At 45.4% G+C, this 22,829-nt stretch overlaps 1 protein-coding gene and 1 pseudogene across 1 annotated transcript; both read right to left on the bottom strand.

The window, feature by feature from the left end:
• Window positions 1-9,004: 9,004 nt before the first annotated feature.
• Window positions 9,005-16,153, bottom strand: LOC100602176 (putative golgin subfamily A member 8F/8G). Its single transcript, XM_030827076.1, has 8 exons — window positions 16,084-16,153; window positions 15,242-15,744; window positions 14,912-14,968; window positions 14,662-14,751; window positions 14,063-14,116; window positions 13,836-13,944; window positions 13,538-13,687; window positions 9,005-9,159 (listed from the first exon to the last, which is right to left on the bottom strand). The coding sequence occupies exons 1-8, from the start codon at window positions 16,151-16,153 to the stop codon at window positions 9,005-9,007; spliced, it is 1,188 nt and encodes a 395-aa protein (XP_030682936.1).
• A 2,743-nt stretch (window positions 16,154-18,896) lies between these two features.
• Window positions 18,897-19,488, bottom strand: LOC115838241 (annotated as a pseudogene).
• Window positions 19,489-22,829: the final 3,341 nt, after the last annotated feature.

Here is a 22,829-nt window from a genome sequence, read left to right as displayed (position 1 = left end):
CGCCTGGCCTGATTTTCTTAGATACCTACGATTGTGTTTATTTAATAACTGTTCTAGTTTTCCTTCTGAAACGAAGTTGGAATAGTTTTAGTAATTGCTGCACTTTTAGTTTCATCAGCAGATGTGCTAATAAATAGGTAAATGCAGATTTTGGGGAAACACAAAGGTGTATGTAGTAGTTTTGGCAAGTGTTTCTGTTATACAGGTCATGTGACTGCACTACAAAATGATGTAGTTCATTTGTGTTTCTTCCCCTAGCTTGCCCAGTTCCAGTGCCCGTGTATTCTGGTTCTGTCTCTGGAAGCTCCTGTGGCAGCTCTCCATCTTGCCGTTTTGCTTCTCCACCAGTAAGTTATAGTTTTATTAAAAATAATTTCAGAGTTAGTGCTGTTACATCTGTTCTCAAATGGAGCATGCACATACACTGTGGATATTCTTTTTATGTGTAATGTTTACTAATGCAGCTGAGGTTTGGGAGAAAGAACATGATAGTTGGGTCAAATGGACCTGCATTCGGACCTCTGTCCATATGTTACTGTGTAAGCTCCAGAAAGAAATGTCACCTCTCTGGGCCATTTTCCTCTGAACAGTGAGTATAGTACTATCACCTTTTTGTGCCCTATGGTGTTTTGGTGATGATACTTGCAAACAAAGAGTACCCATTAGAGGTGGATAGGCAATAAATATTTATTTTATCTGAATGCTGTAGACATGAGCTCGGATTTTTTTTGTATGTGGAATTTCTACCGAGGGAGGAGTCACCTCTGAGCCAGATTTCACTGACTTAGATTCTCTTAATCATGATTTTTGGTGCTTTAATGTGGCTTCTACTAAACCTCTTCCTTTCCCTGAAGCTCCCAAGCCATTTTCTTCATGGCTGTGTTCCCTCCCATCTCAGTACTTCTTCCTAATCCTGAGGCCTTCTGGTCACTCTAGTCACTTCTTCCTACTCCACTCTCCTCAGGCTTTTGTTTTTTGTTTTTTGTTTTTTTGAGATGGAGTCTCGCTCTGTCACCCAGGCTGGAGTGTAGTGGTGCCATCTTGGCTCACTACAACCTCCGCCGCCTGGGTTTAAGCGATTCTCCAGCCTCAGCCTCCCAAGTAGCTGGGTCTATAGGTGCACACCACCACACCCAGCTAATTTTTTGTGTCTTTTGTAGAGACGGGGTTTCACTATGTTGGCCAGGCTGGTCTCAAACTCCTGAACTCAAGTGATCTGCCCGCCTTGACCTCCCAAAGTGTGAGCCATGGCACCCGGCCCCAGACATCAATTTCTTGAATGCCGCTGGCAGAAAGGTAGGGGAGCCATAAAAGTGAGGCAACTCAGAGGTTTAAGTGGATGGGGCTTGCAGCCTCCATGTACCTTACCTGTCATATTAACTAGGACACCTTTTTTTTGTATGTCAAGTGAGTGTAATTTACCTACCTCGTAGGGTTCTTCAGGGATAAGTGAGTGTAAGCACTTATTGCATGCAGGGTCTGACACATAGTATATAACGCAGGAGGTGGCAACTCTTAGGTAAAGCAGATGCAGATGTAGCCTGTTGCAAAGCGACAAGTCTCAAAACTGGCAGCAGACCTTTCTTACAGAGCCCTGCAAATTCATATCAAATAGATAAAGCAGATTATGTTAATAAGACTTATGTTCTCGTGAACTAAAAAAATTAAGAGCCAGACACACTGGCACCAGTCCTAGCCCTGCTGCTAGCCCACCCAGTGACTTTCGGCTGGTCAGTTAGAGAGGTGGGCCATGGTGTCCTCATCTGGACCATAGGCTTGATTAACCTTTGCTTGCAGGGTCCTGGTAGTAAGATGTGGGAAGTGCCTAGCCATGGCAAAGTCTCAATAAATTGTGGCTATTATTATGAACCATATATTTGACACAATGTAATATGAAAAGCAAAGCTTGTGCTAGAGAAAAGAACACAGGGAAGAATCTAATTTTGGGAGAGCAAACATAAAGGAGCCTGTGAGATGATAGTGTGACTGAGGGATGAGAGGCCAGCAGGGAGGACGTTGAACTGGAAATTTTCTTTGACTGGAGAGAGCATTTTGGGGTTTTTGTTGGTTGAAAGAGGGGAACAAATAGGAGCCAGGCTAGGGCTGCCAAGGAGTAGCTGAATGTAGAACTAACTGGAGGAGTGAAGAGAGGCAGGAGAAAGAGAAAGGCTTTTTTAGATGTTGAAAACTCTGGTGGACAAACCTGTTTTTTCTGAGGCAGGAATATTGTTTGATCCCAGGAGCTTAAGACCAGTGTGGGCAACATATCAAGACCACCCATCTCTATCAAAAAAAAAGAAAAAACACAAATAGCCAGGTGTGCCTGGGCAGGACTGTAGACTCAGCTGTAAGGGAGGATGAAATGGGAGGATTGCTTGATCCCAGGAGTTCAAGGCCAGACTAGGCAACATAGTAAGAACCTGCCTCTATTAAAAAAAACAAAAATCTGGCTGGGCGTGGTGACTCATGCCTGTAATCCCAACACTTTGGGAGGCTGAGGTGGCCAGATCACGAGACCAGGAGATCAAGACCGTCCTGGCTAACACGGTGAAACCCCATCTCTACTGAAAATACAAAAAATTAGCCGGGCATGGTGGCACGTGCCTGTACTCCCACCTACTCGGGAGGCTGAGGCAGGAGAATTGCTTGAACCTGGGAGGTGGAGGTTGCAGTGAGGCAAGACCTTGCAGTGAGGCAAGATCACGCCACTGCACTCCAGCCTGGGCGACACAGCAAGACTCTGTCTAAAAAAAAAAAAAAGCCAGGCTAAGTGTTTTACGCCTGTAATTCCAGCACTTTGGGAGGCCTAGGCGGGCGGATCACCTGAGGTCAGTAGTTCTATATCAGCCTGGCCAACATGGAGAAACCCTGTTGCTACTAAAAATACAAAAAAAATTAGCCGGGCGTGGTGGTGGGCGTCAGTAATCCCAGCTACTCGGGAGGCTGGGAGGCTGAGGCAGGAGAATCGCTTGAGCCTGGGAGACGGAGGTCGCAGTGAGCCGAGATTGCGCCACTGCACTCCAGCCTGGGCAACAGAGCGAGACTCTGTCTCAAAAATAACAAGAATAGTGGCATTTTACAAGTCTTTGTGGCAAGGTGCTTCCTGGCCGTGGGCATCGCCCTCCGCACCCCCCGCGCTTGTCCCCTGGGAGGAGAGGAGAAAGGAGCAGCCCCGAGCCCCGCGCCCCCGCGTCCCCCGCGTTCCCCGCGCCGCAATCTGCTCTCGGCCGCCACGCCGTGGTCCTGCCGCCTCCCGACGACAACGTCGCCGCTTCAGAGGAGGCAGGGGACCCGGCGAGCGGTGACCGCGAACGCCTCTGCCGGCCGCCCAGCCGCCCCCAGCCAGGCCCCGTCGTCCCCAGCCCCGCCCGGAGTCACCCTACCTCCCTCCTCGGCGTTCCCTCTTCCACCTGCGTCTCCATGCCCGCCCCAACGTCCCCTCGCTCCCTCTCAGAGTCCCCTCTGCCCCGGGGTCCCCCCGCCCTCTGGGCTTCCACCAGGTGGAGGTTGCAGTGAGCCGAGATCTCACCATTGCACTCCAGCCTGGGCAACAAGAACGAAACTCCATCTCAGTAAATAAATAAATTAATTAATTAAATGTGGGGTACTGAAGTCTCCAACTATTATTAACAGCTTTATATTTATCCCTTCAATTCATGTGTTTTGGGACTCTGTTGCTAGGTACATATATTATTTGTAATTGTTATTCTTCTGGATGAATTTCATCAATACAGATGCTCCTCAACTTAAACAATGGGATTACATCCTGATAAGTTTATTGTAAGTTGAAAATTTGGTAAGTTGAAAATGCATTTAATATACTGAAGCTACTAAACATCATAGTTCAGCCTAGCCTATCTTAAACAAGCTCAGAACGCTTACATTAGCCTACAGTTGGACAAAATCATCTAACACAAAGCCTATTTTATAATAAAGTGTTGAATATCTCATGTAATTTATTGAATATTGTACTGAAAGTGAAAAACAGGGCCTCTAATCCGCGGCTCTGGCCAGGCCCACGGCGCCCTGCACCGGGGCTCCTGGCAGCCACTAAATATTTTTAATTTTTTTAAAAATCAAAAGTATGAAGTATGGTTTCTACTGAATGTGTCCTGCTTTCCCACCATCATAAACTTGAAAATTTTATCCAAATCATTTTAGTCAGGGACCATCTGTATGTAATGTTCCAATTTGTCTGTGGTAAAGTGAGTTTGTTTGGTTTTGGTTTTTTTGAGACAGGGTCTTGCTCTGTCACCCAGGCTAGAGTGAAGTGTGTGACCATAGCTCACCGTAACTGTGAACTCCTGGGCTGAAGCAATCTTCCTGCCTCAGCCCTGTTTTTGGGGCAGGGGTTTCGGGGGACAGGATCTTGCTCTATTGCCCAGGCTGGAGTGCAGTGGTGCAATCTCGGCTCACTGCAACCTCCGCCTCCCAGGTTCAAGCGATTCTTGTGCCTCCGCCTCTCGAGTAGCTGGGATTACAGGCACATGCCACCACTCCCAGCTAATTTTTGTATTTTTGTGGAGATGGGGTTTTGCCATATTGGCCAGGGTGGTCTCGAACTCCTGACCTCAAGTGATCCACCTGCCTCAGCCTCCAAAGTGCTGGGATTACAGGCGTGAACCACCACACCTGGCCTATAAAGAATGACTTCTGACATTTTGCTATTTGTTTTCCATATGCCCTACATCTCTTTCCTCCTTCAATTAGTTCATTAACTGCGGTTTCTTGTGTCTGATTTTTTCTAGAGTATTTTTTGTTGTTATATGTACCAACTTAGCACATTTCAAGTCTTTAATATACTATCGTTAACTATATTCACATTGCTGTACATTAGATCCACATCCTCACTAACAGGTTATCTTTTGTCTTTTTCATCATAGCCATTTTAACAGGTGTGAGGTGATACCTAATTGTGGGTTTGATTTGTATTTCCCTAATGATTGGTGGTGTTGAGTGCCCTTTCATATACCTACTGGCTACTGTATGTATGTCTTCTTCTTATTTTTTTTTCTCTTTGAGATGGAGTCTCACTCTGTCACCCAGACTTGAGTGCAGTGGTATGATCTCAGGTCACTGCAACCCTCACCTCCTGGGCCCAAGCAATTCTCCTGCCTCAGCCTCCCATGTAGCTGGGACAACAGGTATGTCCCACCACACTGGCTAATTTTTGTATTTCCAGTAGCGAAAGGGTTTTACCATGTTGGCCAGGCTGGTCTCCAACTCCTGAGCTCAAGGGATCCATATGCCTGCCTTGGACTTCAACAGTGCTGGGATATAGGCATGAGCCACCATGCCTGGCCTGCATGTCTTCTTCTGAGAAATGTCTATTCAGGTCTTTTGCCAATTTAAAAACTGAATTGTGGCCAGGCACGATGGCTCATGCCTGTAATCCCAGCACTTTGGGAGGCCAAGGCGGGTGGATCGCCTGAGGTCAGGAGTTCGAGACCAGCCTGGCCAATATGGTGAAACTGTCTCTACTTAAAAAATAAAAAAATTAGCCAGGCAGCGGTAATCCCAACTACTCGGGAGGCTGAGGCAGGAGAATCTCTTGAACCTGGGAGGCGGAGGTTGCCATGAGCCAAGATCATGTTACTGTACTCCAGCCTGGGCAACAGAGCAAGACTCCATCTCAAAAATAAGAAATTAAAAAATTAAAATTGTGTTATTTGGGTTTTTTTGTTTATTTGGCTGAGTTGTGTGAGTTCCTTATATATTTTGGACATTTATTTACCCCTTATCAGATACATGGCTTTCAAATATTTTCTGTCATCCAATAGGTTGCCTTTTCCACTCTTTTGTTTCCTTTGCTGTGCAGAAGTTTTTCAGTTTGATGCAGTCCACTTATCTATTTTTGCCTTTTTGCTTGTGCTTTTAGTGTCATATCCAAAAAAATCTTACCCAGGTCAATGTCAAGAAGCTTACCCCTGTGTTTTCTTCTTCTAATAGTTTTGTAGTCTCCAGTCTTAGGTTTTTGTCTTTAATCTATTTTTAGTTGATTTTTGTACATAATGTGAGGTAAAGTTCCAGTTTCATTCTTCTGCATGTGGATATCCAGTTTTCCCAACACTGAAGAGATTATCCTTTCCTCACTGTGTTTTCTTGGCATCCTTGTCAAAGATAAGTTGACCATAGATTAGTGGATTTATTTCTGGGTTTTCTATTCCATTCTATAGGTCTATATGTCTGTTTTATGCCAGTACCATACTATTTTGATTAATGTAGCTTTGTAATATATTCTGGGTTTTTGTTGTTGTTTTGTTTTTGAGATAATGTCTTGTTCTGTCACCCAGGCTGGAATGCGAAGTTGTGATCATTGTAACCTCCAACTCCTGGGCTCAAGCAATCCTCCCACATCAGCCTCCTGGGTAGCTAGGACTGTAGGTGCATGTCACTATGCCCAGTTTAAAAGTTTTGCAGAGACAGGATCTTTTTATGTTGCCCAGGCTGGTCAGGAACTCTTTTAATATATTTTGAAAACAAGAATTGTGATGCCTCTAGCTTTTCTTCTTGCTCAAGGTTGCTTTGGCTATTTGGGGTCTTTTGTGGTTCCATATGAATTTTAGGATTTTTTTCTATTTCTGTAAAGAATGCCATTGAGGCCGGGTGCAGTGGCTCATGCCTGTAATCCCAGCACTTTGGAAGGCCAAGGTGGGTGGATCACCTGAGGTCAGGAGTTCGAGACCATCCTGGCCAACATGGTGAAACCCCGTCTCTACTAAAGATACAAAAAATTAGCTGGGTGTGGTGGCGTGCACCTGTAATCCCGGCTGCTTGGGAGGCTGGAGCAGGAGAATCACTTGAACCCAGGAGGCAAAGGTTGCAATGAGCCAAGATCGTGTCATTGCACTCCAGTCTGGGCTACAAGACTGAAACTTCATCTCAAAAAAAGTAAATAAATAAAAATAAAAAATAGACTGGGCGGCCAGGCGCAGTGGCTCATGCCTGTAATCTCAGCACTTTGGGAGGCCGAGTCGGGTGGATCATGAGGTCAGGAGATTGAGACCATCCTGGCTAACATGGTGAAACCCTGTCTCTACTAAAAATACAAAAAAAAAAAAATTCACCAGGTGTGGTGGTGGGCGCCTATAATCCCAGCTACTCAGGAGGCTGAGGCAGGAGAATGGCATGAACCCGGGAGGCAGAGCTTGCAGTGAGCCGAGATCACGCCACTGCACTCCAGCCTGGGCGACTGAGCAAGACTGTGTCTCAAAAAAAAAAAAGGCTGGGCGCAGTGGCTCATGCCTATAATCCCAGCACTTTGGGAGGCCAAGGCAGGCGGATCACCTGAATTCAGGAGTTTGAGACCAGCCTCACCAACATGGAGAAACCTCATCTCTACTTAAATAAATAAATAAATAAATACAAAATTAGCCGAGTGTAGTGGCACATGCCTGTAATCCCAGCTACTCGGGAGGCTGAGGCAGGAGAATCTCTTGAACCTGGGAGGTGGAGGTTGCAGTGAGCCGAGATCATGCCATTGCACTCCAACCTGGGTGACAAGAGTGAAACTCTGTCTCAAAAAAGTAAAAGAAATACAATAAAAAATAAATAAACTTTCCTCTCCTCAACCCACTCGTGTGTATGTGTTGTTAATCTTCTCAGCATGAGATGACAAATCCCATCTCTACTAAAAATACAAAAATTAACTGGGCATGGTGGTGCACCCCTGTAATCCCAGCACTTTGGGAGGCCAAAGTGGGTGGATCACCTGAGGTCAGGAGTTTGAGAACAGCCTGGCCAACATGGCGAAACCCCTCCTCTACTAAAGATACAAAAAATTAGCTGGGCATGGTGGTGCACACCTGTGATCCCGGCTACTTGGGAGGCTGGGGCAGGAGAATCGCTTGAACCTGGGAGGCAGAGGTTGCAGTGAGCCGAGGTCACACCATTGCACTCCAGCCTGGGTGACAGGGCGAGACTCTGTCTAAAAAAAAAAAAAAAAAAAAAAAAACCAACTCTTGCATGCAAGCCATCAGGGAGGTCGGGTCTTAAGCATGAGCTGCCTGATTCTCCTTATTTGGCACCCTGCAAATAAATGCCCTCCTTTCTCCCTATGCAAACCTCAGTATAGATGTTTGACCTTGTAGCAGGATGCATCGCAGACAAAACTCCTCAGACACTGGATTAAAGAAGGAAGAGGTTTTTTTATTCAGCCGCGAGCGTCGGCAGACTCGTGTCTTAAGAGCCAAGCTCCCCGAAAAAGAAATTCCTAGCCCTTTTAAGGGCTTACAATTCTAAGGGGTCTACGTGAAAGAGTCATAATAGATCAAGTAAGCGTGAGGAACGTGACTGGGGGCTACATACATCAGCTAACAGAACAAAAGATTTTACAGTGCTTTCTCATACAATGTCTGGAATTTACAGATAACACCAGTAGTTTTGGTCAGGGGTTAATATTATCATTATTTTAACCACCATGGCCAGGTGGTGGCTCCAAGGTCATCTAGCTATTATCTTACTTCTGTTTCTTTTCAGCTTTTGGCTTTCTCCCTTTTCTCCTGTCTTATAAACTAGGGTAAAAGGGGAGGTTGGGGAGAAACTGGGAAGGACAACAGGAGAAGTGGTGGTCTCACACCATATTTCCCCCTTTGAGAATTTTTACTTTTTAGTGGGAGTTCTTACTCTTGTCTTTACTTTGTGAGTCTTTTTGTGAGATAGAGCGATAGTGATTTATATAATATATGTGAGCTGAAGTTTTCTGATGAACTAAAGTAGCAACAAAAGCTTTTATCATTTGAAAAAGCAAGGGTAACACACGGGGGAGCAGCAAGCAAGTTCTTACCACTAGCAATACACCTCTAATGAGGGTTTTAAATCCTCCTATAGCGGAAAAAAATAAAAAATAGGCTGGGCGGCCGGGCGCAGTGGCTCATGCCTGTAATCTCAGCACTTTGGGAGGCCGAGTCTCCCCGCCCCCCAAAAAAAGTTGAAAAGGACACCCGGTGCAGACAGGAGAGGGAGGCGAGAGGACGGAAGGGAAGACGCCTGGGGTGGATGGAAGTCAGTGCCGTTGGGTGCTGGTATCTGTCTTCCCGGCCACTGCTGGATCAGGCTTCTGAGCCTGTTGGCTGTCAGGGCCGGACTGTGCCCCGTAGGTGCCATGGCAGGCCCCGTGAAATCCACCAGGTGTCACCAGGCAGCATACAGGTAACAGGCCTGGAAGATCCCCAACAGCCCAGCTGGACATGCTCAGACACTCTGGGGCTCCTCATTCAGTGGGACAAACTCCAGGACCCAGTGAAGGAAATGGGAACACACCAGGCTGAGCGGTATGGCTAAATCCATTTATTCCAAAATGAAAAGCAAAATAAACAGGAGTCGCATCACCAAGGGAGCCACGACCCCATCCCCGCCTCCTTCCTCTGTCCTTTGCTAGCAATAAATACGTTTCCCAGATGCAAATAATTATTAGAACCTCCTCCCCATATGCCAGCTCTAACCTCCACTCGGTACGATACAGGGGCGGCCCCACCCCCCAGAATATACAAAACGTTACACAGATACAATATATACACTGGGGAAGGGGGGGTCACCCCAGCAGCCCGTGCCCTCGCCTGGTCTACTGTTAGCTCCACTGTCCTGCCTCAGCTGCCTCTCTGAATAAGAAGATGGGAGACCCCTGAGGGAAAAGTTGCTTTGGTGAGAGTAAGGAGGCCATCAGACCTCCTCCAAACAAACCAACTCCCCAACCTCTGGCTCTTAAATAACAAACATCATCATCCAGAAATTTAAGGACCCAGCCCTGGTCAAGGTGGCAAAGGGTCTGTCTCCCCCCATTAGACAGGGGTCTTGTCTTGCTACCCTAATGGTAAAGGGGTGACTGGGAAGGGGTGGTAGGGACGTGGTGGGGGCGGAGACTCCAGACCCACTTCTCAAGGCTTATGCTGACAGGGGCCTGCTTTTATTTATTTTTATTTATATCCCGTGACTTTATTTTTAATCCCATAACTTCTTTTTCATAACTTTTTAAATAACTTTTCATGCAAGTTTTTTCTACTTTTTTTGACACACTTTTCCACATTTTTTATCCCATAACTCTTTCATCCCATAACTTTGTTTGTTCTTTTAATAAACACACTTATATAGTTGCAATTTTCTAAAAATAAAAACATTATCTCATGCCAAGCGTGCCCATTATTTGCACGCTATAGTATTTAATACTATAGTTTTCAAGACACACAAAATTTTAAGGCAAAAACAGCACTTTGCAACAATTTAATAATTTATTGAATTACAGTAACATCACAGCAGTCAACAATGCCACTTTAGGCAAAAGTCAGTATTTCCATTATACATTCTGTTTGTAAGAATTCATAAACAGGTAAAAGTCATTCTAAGAAAACTTGGCAAATAAAGCTTTGGACTGGAATTGGCATTTCTTTCTCTACTTTTCCTTCCCCTGGTTTCTTTTAAACTACAGTATTCGTATTTAAAATGTTTTAACTTATTTCAAAACATTAAGATAGCAGTTACATTTTTGAACAGTTATATTATTTTAAGATGACTAAGATAAAGTTTTAGAGAGATTATATTATGGATAGGGCTGATTTACACTTTCACATTTTCAAAAAATTAGCTTTGGTTTTAGAAGTGATTTTTTTCATTTCGAGAAAACCTATCAGGTTTAATCAAATACTTTGAAAATAATCATCATATATTGCAGTCTTTAGATAGGTATTTTGATTCTTTACTTCCTACAGAAATTCATTTATTCAGTTGAACTCACATTTTAAAATTCTGTTTCTGATGAACTCTAACCTCTAATGTTGCCTTCTAAGCAAATTGAAAGCTGCCTTATACTGAATGAGGAAGAAAACAAATACTTGGCTGAATGAGGTATTGCAAAAGACTGCATGCACTTTGAAGAAAGACTTAAGTTATTGTCACACGATTTTCATTCTTTTTAGCTTTTCCTTATGTTTTCCTTATATGTTTATGCCAAAATACCTACACAAAGAGTGGTATTTGAATTAATATAGTACATTTATTTTTCAGACTGACATTGAGCTTAAATATGCCTGTATGTGATTTAATCCATAGGTACCTGATGAACACATTATTGTCAGATTGGTTACAGATGCTAAACGCTATCTGAAGGTCATTCCTGGTCACTTATATGTGTCAGGGTAAAAGTGAAGTGATTTGAACTATAAAAATACCTTTGAAATAATTTATCAATGTATTAGGTAAACCCCGTTTCAGAATGATAAAGAAAAACTGTTAGACCAAATAATGTGGCTAATTAACAGTGATAGGATTTCTAGCCTGAGGGTTTAAAATTGAACTCAAAGAATGCAAAAGCGGCAAGTTCAGAAAATAAAAGGCAAGAACAGGAGTTTAAGTCAATTTTAAACCCTTGGGCTGGAAATCCTACCACTGTTAATTAGCCACATTATTTGGTCTAACAGTTTTTCTTTATCATTCTGAAACTGAGTTTATCTGATACATTGATAAATTCATACAATTTGGAAGAGTCAGTTGAAGTCACAAGGGCTCAATATTTACACTCTTTCAGTGAATGCAGGCAATTTTCTTATTCGATCTGTAAAATCGTATTCTTGATCTCCTATTAATGTCATATTTATAAAAGTATCATGAGGATGCCAAATGCTAAAAATGGAGATGGTCTAGTAACTAGAAATGCCCACCCCAGGGAGCGCAGATACATCTCTCCCTACATCCTAATGATATGATGTATTTTGGAATACAGACATTAGAACTTTGTGAAGTTTCAGCTGTTGATTCTTTCCCAAGCATCATCCAGTTAATGATTTAGGCAACATATGACTGAAATAATTCATTGATCATGCACATTAACATAAATGTTACACAAAATATGCCTCTAACTGAAACCGAGGGGTATAAAAACATATTTCACTCTTCGTAAAGAACTTTGTGAGGAAATACAACTCTGTGATTGTATAGACACTTTTCCTCATAACACTTTGACATTCACAAACAGTAGATTGCGCTGCAGTTTGTAACCATTTTTAGTTGCATAAACTTCTCCTTGATTTTCAAATGTAGTATACCACTGTCTACTAAAACTCCTTTTCATTTCAACTAAGTACTCTCACATATATTAGTTTAGAATAATGTTTCTTATTATTTTTAAAGTGTTTTCCATTCGAGGAAAAGAAGTAAATTCCTATGTCAGATGGTTGAAGACTAGGTATTAGCCAGAGAGGTCTAGATGGTAAAATCCATCTTCCAGCCTCAAATATGCTCCATGAACATAGAGGAACGCCAGGCGTCACACACCTTTCCTTCACTCGAATTCATTCTTGACTAGAGCCTGTATGCCTGTTCCAGGGACATTTAAACTCTTAAAGGATTTCTTCTGATCTTTACTAAATACATTAAGAAGAATGCCAGCCAGTGCCCTTTTGTGTACTGGGACATGTAGTCATCTGATTAAAACAGGGAACATGAACTCTGACTTTAAAATGTATTGTAGACATAAATGCTCTCAGCTAGAAAAGGTTTTCCACATCCACAGTCATGATGGGAGCCTTTCACTCCTCAGAAATAATCCCTTTTTAGGTGGTCAAAAAAGAGTGCAACTGCCACAGCTCATGATGCAATATCTTCATGAGCCCAGAGCACATACAAATCCTAAGGGAACTACCATAGTACAGTGCTCATTCTTGGCACCGGAACAAATGAAACATATTCTATCCTGCACACACCTGCCAGAGCAGGCCACTTTCCTCTTCCGGGAGATTTAAAAAGCCCCCCAAAATGTTATTACTCCCATCCCCAATACACAGAAAAAGGGGGAAAGGCTGTTTCCAGTGCTCCGCCTTTAAACAGCTGTAAACGTCAGTACTCACAGTGGCACATTACAAAGTAATAAACTGTGCACTTGAGGGCAAACCACATATTGAGCTAATGAAGAGCTCACTGTGATTAGGATTTGATCAAACATAACAGCAGGACATAAGCAAATTCTATCTGAATTCCGTAATGAATATACATGCTGCACTAACATTAAAAAAGCATGGCAGCCTATCCCAAACCAGCAAAACAGTTGTGTGCATATAGTGGGTCTTTGTGTGTTTGAACTCCCACCACATAAGGGCAAACTCGATATGCATGCTAACGTCCTATAATTATCAAATTAAAAAAATGCTAAAGGATGCCAGAGTGAACATGAGGGAAAGACCCACTCTCCTTTAACTTTTTACAAATAAATTTAAATTAGAAATTAGAAACACAAATAAATTTAAACTATAAATTAGAAACACAAATAAATTTAAAGTATAAATTAGAAACACAAATAAATTTAAACTATAAATTAGAAACACAAATAAATGTAAACTATAAATTAGAAACACAAATAAACATAAGTGGCTCTAACTTTCAAATGAAGTAAATGAATTGTGTAGGAGATTAACCCCTTAACCGTTTTTTTTTGTTTTTGTTTTTTTAAATTTCTTGACGAGCTCTTGAAGAAGATGTCTCTTCCCTTTCTTGGCAGCCTGAAAAGAATGGCATGCAGCCTCTCCTGCTCCTCCTGCCGCCTCTCCTGTACCAACAGCTTCTCCACCCAAGCCTGGGGAGTCCTGCATTACAGAAAGCAGCTGCTGGATCTGCTGTGCAGTGGGGTTGTCATGGGGAGAACCCTCCCTCTCCTCTCCTGGTGCAGGCTCCACGCTATCAGTGAGGCTCGCCTCACAAAGATCTTCAGGGAGAGGGAGGGGGGAGGGAATCTGAGCACAGTGCGAGCCTCCCCTGCTCCTGACTGCCCACCCCACCTGGGGGCTCTACTCACCACCCTGCTTGTCAGCAGCACCCCAGCTCCTGTGGGATTAGGGCTCCCAGAGCGGTACACAGGTAGTGGTCTGGCTGCTGCTGCAGACTCTGAGCCTCTTGGCTCTTCAGCTCCACCTGCAGGAAGACCCTGGGCATGAGGGCATGTGGTGGCTGGCTTCCAGATTCCTGGCCCATTAATAGGATAGCGAGGGCACTGTGGAACTCTGTGGCCTGCCCAGGCCCCTGGCCCCTTGCTCCAGGCCTAAGAGACTGCTTCCCTTGCCTAGAACCCCATGCCTCCTACCCCAGCCTCAAATCTCACGTCCTTTTTCCCAGCATTTAAACTGTAGGCCACAGACTGGTGGAAAAGCAGGGGGAGCCAACCACCATCTGCTAAGTGTGCTACATGCCTAATGTTTCCACGTATTATCTCATTTAATCATCAGCACCTCTGCAAGGAAAAGGCCACCTTCCTTTTGAAGTTAAAGAAACAGAGACTTAGAGATGCAAAGTAGTTGAATTATGACCAGTGGAACCAAGGTCAGAATCCAGTTTGAATCTAAGGAGTCTTTTTTGTTTTTGTGTTTTGTTTTGTTTTGAGACAGCGTCACTCTGTGTCCCAGGCTGAAGTGCAGTGGTGCGATCTCAGCTCACTGCAACCTTCACCTCCCGGGCTCAAGTGATTCTCGTGTCTCAGCCTCCAGAGTAGCTGGGATTACAGGCATGCACCACCAGGCCTGGCTAATTATTATTATTTTTTAATTTTAGTAGAGATGAGCTTTCGCCATGTTGGCCACGCTGGTCTCAAACTCCTGACCTCAAGTGACTGTCCTGCCTCAGCCTCCCAAAGTGCTGGGATTACAGGCGTGAGCCACCACACCCGACATAAGGAGCCTCTTATACCACTGTCTCTTCCTCTGTGATTGGGGGGCTCCATGCCTCTAGCTGGGATGATGATGTCCAGACCTGGGAGGAGCCCAGGGCTACCCGCCTCTAAAAGTCAGAGGGCAGGAAGCAAGAAACAGTCATAGGACTGCCCTGGAGGGTGCTGGGGTCACCTGCCCCCAGGCTGCAGCTGCCTCTGGCCTGGCACCTCCCCTCCCCAGAGGCTGGTGCCCGCCTCCCAGCCCTTCTTGGATGGGTCAGAGGTTACCATCTCTTTCAGCTCACCCGGCTTCTTCTGTACTTTCTGCTCCAGCAGCTGTAGGGCCTTGTTCGGGACAGAGAGAACCAATCAGTGGCCACCCACTAAAACTGGAGACCCCAGAACTTGGTGTCTGCCTCCCATGGCACCGGGAAGGGTGGAGGCAGGTTAGAAAAACCATCCCCTCTCTCCCATAGCCATCAGAGCAGGGCTCTGGCTCACAGGTGCCTTTAGAAGTACCATTTCATGTGAAGGCTACAATGCCCCATTTTACAGGTGGGGAAACAAAGGCCTTGAGGGCTAGGGAAGAGGGCAGCCTCCCCAGGTGGGGCAACGCACCAGGTCCTCCGAGGCGCTGGATAGGTCTTCCCACTCCTCATCGAGGTCTTCCCACCCCGGCTCCAGCATCCTCTCCAGCTCCCGCGGCCTCTCCTGCCCTGGCAGCTTCTTCTGCTGATGCAGCCTCTCTTCCCGTTCCTGTAGCCTCTGTTCCCATTCATATAGCCTCTCTCCCCATTCGCAGAGCCTCTCCTCCTGTTTCCGTATATGCAGATCCCATTCATATATCCTCTCCTCCCATTCGTGTATACTCTCCTCCCGTTCACGTATCCTCTTCTCCTGTGTTTGTAGCCTCTCCTTGTGTCCGGTGCTCAGGAGAAGCAACATCTTGTTGTTTTCCACCTTGGCCTGGAGCTGTCTTCTCGCGCTCTCCAGCTCCTCTTTTAGATGGTTGATCTCAACCTGTAGCTGCTCCACCTCAGAGGGCCCTGCTGGGGGCTCTGGGGCCAGGGGTTCAGCTGAGAAAGGAAGCAGACAATAAGGGCCTCTGGATTCCCCCCCACCTCAAAAAAAAATCCCCCCTTTGATGCACAGCTCCTCCTCTCAGGCTTCCCAAACTTGGCCTCATTGCTAATGATTCCTCACACCCGGATGGTAGCCTATCTTCCAAGTCACTTTCAGATAGAGAGCACTGTGGGTGGCTGACAGTGGGCACTCCTCCCTCTTTACTGATGGGGACACTGAGGCTCATGGAGAAGACAAGACTTGCCGTCTCCTGGCACAGACCTCTTTCCCTCTGCCTCAAAGCCCTTCCATCCACCCACCTCCCTGGGGCATTCTAAGTCACCCTTACAGACCTCTGATGCCAGTCCTGCTCCCAGGTCATGCCAGCCCCATCTTACCCGTCTGGTGTTTTAACTTGAACAAGCTCCTCCTGAGCTTCAGTAATCGGGACTTCCCCTTCTTCAACATGCGAGGAGCCTGCCCAAAGCACAGGGGGGAAAGGGCCCTGGAGAGAGGGGCTGGCGAACCTCTAGAGATAGACTTTGAGAATAGCCCACCCTCCTTCTGCCAGCTTGTGATTTAGAAAGGTGCATTCATTCAACAAACATTTACTGAGCACATACAGGCCAGGTACAGTTCTTCATAGCACAGATATAAGACAGCAAAGGACAGACAGGAGCCCTTGGCCCTGAGGTTTCCATTCTAGGGGCCTTTAAATCTCAGACTTTCAGAGCTAACAGAGACCTTTGATACTCTCTACCTCCTCCAGAAACACGAGCCTAAGGAGGAGATGGCTTGTCCAGACTCAAAAGCAAATTAGGGACTGAGGCTGGGCAGAAATTCCGGCCCCTGACAACCAGTCAGGCTAGTGCTTCCCTGAGAGGTGACAACTCCAGGGCATGTGTGGCAAGGACTAGAGCAGGGGTGTCTGGAGAAGAGAGAGTCAGCAAAGAGGGCAGTGCAGAAGAGCCATGCTGCATGTTCCGTGCTCTGGAGTCCCTCCAGGTGAGACCTGGGTACCCCAGCTCCCCATTTGCCCTTGGCATCAGGGGCCCCTAACCCCTTTCTTCAGGGCCCCAAAGGGAAACTGGAGTCCAGGATTGACAGGCTGGAATCGGGGGACCCCACTGGACTCTTCCCAGTGAATTGATGTTTTCGCTGAGTTGGCCGATTATTGTGGAGCTTGAATCCAGGGCTACCTCTAGTTGCTGGTACTGGCTCTGAGGTGGATGCAGAGAGGAGGAGTTGGAGGAAGATTGTGGGGAGGGGTAGAGAGAACAATCATTAGGGCTGAGGGGGGTGTGGGCTGTCTCAGCTGGCAGAGGGGCAACAAGCCCCTGCTGTGGGAGGAGGTTGGAGGGCTGGCCTGCAGGGTCACTGCACCTCGGCCCAGGGCCTCTTACCTCCAGATCCTTCAGGGTAGATGACGCAGGGCCCTCCCTGTACACACCTGTTGCTGACTGCAAGAGATGAGAGTGCACATGGAAATGTTCTGTCCCCCCTCACTGTCTAAGCCCTCTGACTTCCTTTCTTCCCCATCAACTGACAAAAGCTTCTTTTCTGCCTATCTTGGACCCTTTGTCCTATAACTCCTTTGCGCCAACTTCTCTCATGGTTCTTATCTCCCCACCATCCCACCGTGGGGCCCTTTCAGTGACTCCTAAAGGGATGGCCTGATGGCAAGTGGCTCTTCTCATTGGCCTGGCTTCCCCTTGAGACTGGGGATGAGGAATATCAAACAGAAACGACCATTTCCTGGATGTCCTGGGTGTTTGCAGCAGGCCATGTACTAAGGATGCACATAAAAGCAACAATAACGAATCTCATTTAAACTTCACAAATGGAAGTAAAAAAATACCATCTCTATTATACAGATGTGAAAAGAGAGGCCCAAAGACCTCAAGCAACTTGCCCTAAATCATATCCTAATCAATCCCTAATCAATCCTTAGCAGACGGAGAGGCAGGATTCAAACCCAGGATTCTTAACCAGTTCCCAACAGTCCGTCCACAATCTTAACAATTACCCTCTACTGCCCCTTGGGCCCCCTGTCCCCAGGAGCCTGGCCAGCCAAGACTCACATCCCCAGGTGAGTGGTAACCACGAGAAGTGGATGCTTCAGGGCTACTGCTATTGATTTGCTTTCCTCCTGGAATGCCAGGGCTCTTCCTCTGCCATAATTTTTTTAGCTGTGGGAAAAAAGAGCAGTAACACTCGTGAGAACTATCAGCCCCTATAGCCACATCCTCCTTTACACTTTTGACAAAATACTCTTATACACTATCTGATTTAATGCCACCAACCACTGTACAAGGTGTTGTCACAATCATTTAGTGAATGACAGGGATTGATATCATGGATAGAAAAAAAAAGAAAGAAAGAAAAAGGCAATACTGGAACTTAAACTCAGTCCTCTGACTCCAAGCTCTGGGGTTTTGCCTTGAATCAGCAGCTGCCAGGGACCAAAACCAGGGGCAGAGGTAGAAAATTAAGCATTAAGCAGGCAGGAACTGTAGGCCGTGTGGTTTAGAGTCATACATCCTCACACGTCTATTGGTGTGAAGAAGTGCACCGGTACCTCTCATACTTTCATATCAACGTGTCATCATGGCAGAAGGCAGCTTTTCTGTTAAATCTGGGAATTTATCAGGAAGATGACAACCCAAGCCTCATTTCAGAGAGAAGTCTGGTATATGCTTGGAAACCTATGTGTCTGTCATCTCTAAGTACATTAATGTTTTTTCTCAAGAGAATCAAGGGAAAATGATGCTTCAGAAAGATGTCCCACATTTATCCTGTGGCACTCAAAGTACCCCAGGTTGAGATGATATGAGGAAGATTCAAGCTGTCAAGTTCAGTTTCCCAAGATCTATTCCACAGAAGATGGGCAAATCTCACTTCAGAGACCACTGACTGAAGGGCAGTCTGGTCCCAGAAGCGTGGAGAACTCAGAAAAAAATGTTAAAGTCTCTCTGGAAAGTAGAAGCCTGGGAGAAAACCAAACCAAACCCATTCTCCCATTGCCATCCAGAGATACTGTCAACGTTTTGAGCTCACGGGCGAAGTGTAGGCTTTTCCCACTGTCAATTAGACATTGTTAAGGGAGTAAGGCAGCCTGAAACCTCTTGCTCCTAGGTCCCATAGTCTCCACTCCCCTTCCAGCTGGAAATTTGTGCTGCAACCAGAGGAACCAGAAATGGGGTGAGAAAACTTAGGGACTGGGTTGTAAGATCAAAGGCCGGTCTTGCAGCAGTAATGACAGTTCCCAGGGGAACTGTGACATCACTACATTCCACTCCTCCCAGGGGAGGGGACCACATCAGTGCGATACCCAAGTAGCCGCTCCATGATGGGGGAGGGAAACACACGATTTTGACCCAGGTCCTCGGAGACGCCAGCCCAAGAAGCCCAGGGAGGTCGAGCTTGGGGCAGCAAGAAGGGAGGGCAGAGTCTGCAGTAGGGAGCCCCAGGAGTCACCAGCCCAAAGTCACCCAGGGACGAGTGGTGAGGGCGGGGCCTGGGGCTGGGGGACCCAGATCCTGGAAGACACAAGCCCAAAGAGCCCAGGGAGGTTGGGCTTGGGGTGGCAGGAGGTGAGGGCCGAGTATGGAGCAGGGAGCCCCAGGAGTCACCTGCCCAAAGTCACCCTGGGGTGATTGGCAAGGGCAGGGACTGGGCTCCTTGCTGAAGGGGTGGGGCTGACTGACAAGACTTTGGTCGGGGGAGCCCAGAGGCGCTGGGGTTGGGGGGCCCAGTCTGGTATGCCTCAGGAGTGGTATGGACTCTGGCACCAGTCTTGTCATTAGAGGGGATCTGTGGCTGGGTTGGGGGCCATAACCTGGTGCGTTTTTACCTTTTTCTTGGCTGCAGCCAATTTCCCCTGTTGTGTTTTTTCTGACATCGCAGGGTGCGGAGGGAGGCGGGGTTGGGGCCACATCAGCAAAATCCCAGTGAGCACTGCTGAATGCCTCCAGTCACCTACCAGGCAGCTGTGCGACTGAGCCACAGGAGGCGTAACCAGGGCCCCACTAGAACGCAGAATAGGGGGCGTGGCCTTAGTACTCCAAGCCCATTGGTCAGCGCGAAAGATGAAAGGGAAAGGAGGTGTGGCCAGGCAGCAGCATGTCCAGAGGGACCTGTGACATCATAAAGAAAGCGGCCCATGCAACCGCTGTCCCTGCCCACTCAGAGAAAGGGGAGGGGCCTCCCACTCTGGGAGAGGGGAGGGGCTGGCTTTTGCTTTAAAAGCTTTGAAACTGTAAAAAATACACTTTAAAAAACATATGTGTGTATACTTTATATATATGTGTGTCTCTGTGTGTGTATCTATGTGTTCCTCCAGAGCTGTCTTCATTATCCAGCTTCTATGCGAAGTCTAGGAATTTGGCCTATATTTTTCATCTTCAAATGGAGCACAAGAATTACCAGTATTATCTTAACTGAGATATAGATCCTATAAAAATGGAAAATCCATAGCATGCTTGATGATTAATGAAGCCAACTATAGTATCCAACATTCCAATAAGACAAAATAATCACAATGATTTCTCTTTTGTGGAAAAATGTTTGTCTTATTCCCCTCCGTTATCGTTAAGATTTTTTTAAAAAACAAGAAATACGTCTGATATCTTTAAAAACACAAAGCTTATGGGCTGGGTGCGGTGGCTTATGCCTGTAACGCCATCACTTTGGGAGGCCGAGGTGGGTGGATCGCCTGAAGTCAGGAGTTCGAGACCAGCTTGGCCAACATGAAGAAACCCTGTCTCTACTAAAAATACAAAAACTAGCCAGGCGTGGTGGTGGGTGCCTGTAATCCCAACTATTTGGGAGGCTGAGGCAGGAGAATCACTTGAACCCAGGAGACGGAGGTTGCAGTGAGCCAAGCTCACGCCACTGCACTCCAGCCTGGGCAACAGAGCAAGACTCCATCTCAAAAGAAACAAAATAAAATAAAATACAAAATCAGTAAGAACACAAAGCTTTCAATTTAATAAGCACTTAAAGCTCTTTACTGGTTTAAAACAAACACAAGGCCCATTTTTCTAGAATCACCTGGCCTCTCTAAGCCTTGCAAATGAAACTGAATTTCTCACTTGATACCTGGCTATGACTTGCAATCATGAAAACCAAGAATTATGTTATGTCACTGTGTATTGCTTGTTACCTGAAATCCACACTAGGTTGGGATCAAGGGTTGAATCCTTCATGATGTTCTCCATAACCTGTGTGGTTCTTATCCCAGACCAAACTAAGCTTTTTTCTAGAGTTCTACAATTTACAGTTAATAGACAAGAGTGGTTCTCAAAATGTAGTCTATGGACTAGCAGCACCAGCAGCACCCGAGACCTTTTTATAAGTGCAAATTCTCAGGCCCCGCCCTGGACCTGGTGAATCAGAAACTCTGGATTAGGGTTCAGCAATCTGTGCTGCAGTAATCCCTCCAGGTGTTCAAGAACCTCTGGCATACAGCAGGTAGTAAAATGTGTTTCCTTCTGTAGGTCCAAAGCCAGGGTTACCATACGTTCTGCCTTGTTATGAAACAATGACATGCAATTAAAAGACATCAATCTCCTTTCTACTCCCACCCTCCATCCAATGTGTTTTATTTTTATGAGTTCAATAAGAAAACAAGTGGCCATCGGAGATTTAGTCTAGAAAGTATGTTTACAAGTGTCCGTTCTCATCCAGCCTGATCTCCTACAAAACCATTTACATCCTCTTACATCTCAAGTTTTAAAAAAGTATCTTCACAATGTAAGACTCAGGCACACTAGCAGTTCTATAATAAAACACCAAGTAAATCAGAATGTCCAACCTTACTAGAGAAGAAAAGTAGAATTATTGGCTATATGTTCAATTGCATTCAACAGGAAATTTAAGTTTTGAGTTCTTTTTTCACCTTCATACTTCCAAGTTAATAGAATTAAACCAGAATATGCCATTCTTTCAAAGCCTCTAGCCAGGCAAAGTTTTACTGTATTATTTCTTGCTTTCAATGGATATAAAGCAGATTCCTGGTAGGCACATTCTGTATACCTGCAAAGATGCAGAACTAAACAGTTCCATCTGTTCAATATTAAACCAAAAGTGCTGTAGACCTCGGATGGTGAGTGTAATACTTCAGCACTAGCCCAAAGCCTCAAATATGAAAAGATACCAAGAACACCACTAGCAAACAAAACTAAACTCTCGGCCAGGAGCAGTAGCTCACGCCTGTAATCCCAGCACTTTGGCAAGCCAAGGTGAGAGGATTACTTGAAGTCAAGAGTTCAAGACTAGCCTGGGCAGCATAGCGAATTCATATCTTCACAAAAATTTTTAAAAATTAGCTGGGTGTGGTGGCACACAGCTGTAGTCCTAGCTACTTGGCGGGCTGAGGTGGGAAAATTGCTTGAGGCCAGGAGTTTAAGGCTGCAGTAGCTATGATTATGGCACTGCACTCCAGCCTGGGTGACAGAACGAGACTTAGATAATTACATTTTCTCCTGCTCCTGTTTACACTAAAATCACTAAGTTAAAAGGCTTTCAAATTTGGCAGAATAAAAATTAAGTGAAATGTGACTTTGGAGCTTGGCTAGTGAAGGAAAGAAAGAGAAAAAGGAAGGAGGGAGGGAGGGAACAAAGAAAGAGAAAGAAAGGAAAGGAAGAAAGAGAGAGAGGGAAAGAAAAAGAGAGAGAAAGAAAGAAAAAGAGAAAAAGAAAGAGGAAAGAAAGAAAGAAAGAGAGAGAGAGAGGGAGGGAGGGAAAAGGAAAGAAAGAACAGAAAGCAAGAAAGAAAAGGAAAGCAAGGAAGGAAGGAAGAAGAAGAAAGAAAGAAACAAGGAAAAGAAAGAGAAAGAAAGAAAGGGAAAGGAAAGGAAAGGCAAAAGAAAAGAAGGAAGAAAAAATGAAATGACAAACTACTTACTGGGAGAAAGTTTTTTTAACTTCAATGACAGATAAAAGGTTTGTATCCTTAGTCTATAAAGAAATCTTTAAAATTACGGAGAAAAGAAACAAGTGATTTTCAACCGAAAATGTGCAATGGAGAAACTGGCACTTCTCACAAGAATAAAAATGGCCAATGGCATATAAAAAGATTCAAAAGCACAAGAAATCAAAGCAATGTCATGAAAACAATGAGATTTTCTGTATAAAGGCAGCA

The sequence above is a fragment of the Nomascus leucogenys genome, chromosome 14, assembly GCF_006542625.1.
Source record: "Nomascus leucogenys isolate Asia chromosome 14, Asia_NLE_v1, whole genome shotgun sequence".
Taxonomy (NCBI): Eukaryota; Metazoa; Chordata; class Mammalia; order Primates; family Hylobatidae; genus Nomascus; species Nomascus leucogenys.
Note: the sequence above shows the minus strand (reverse complement) of the source record. Positions and strands in the feature narration are given on the sequence as shown.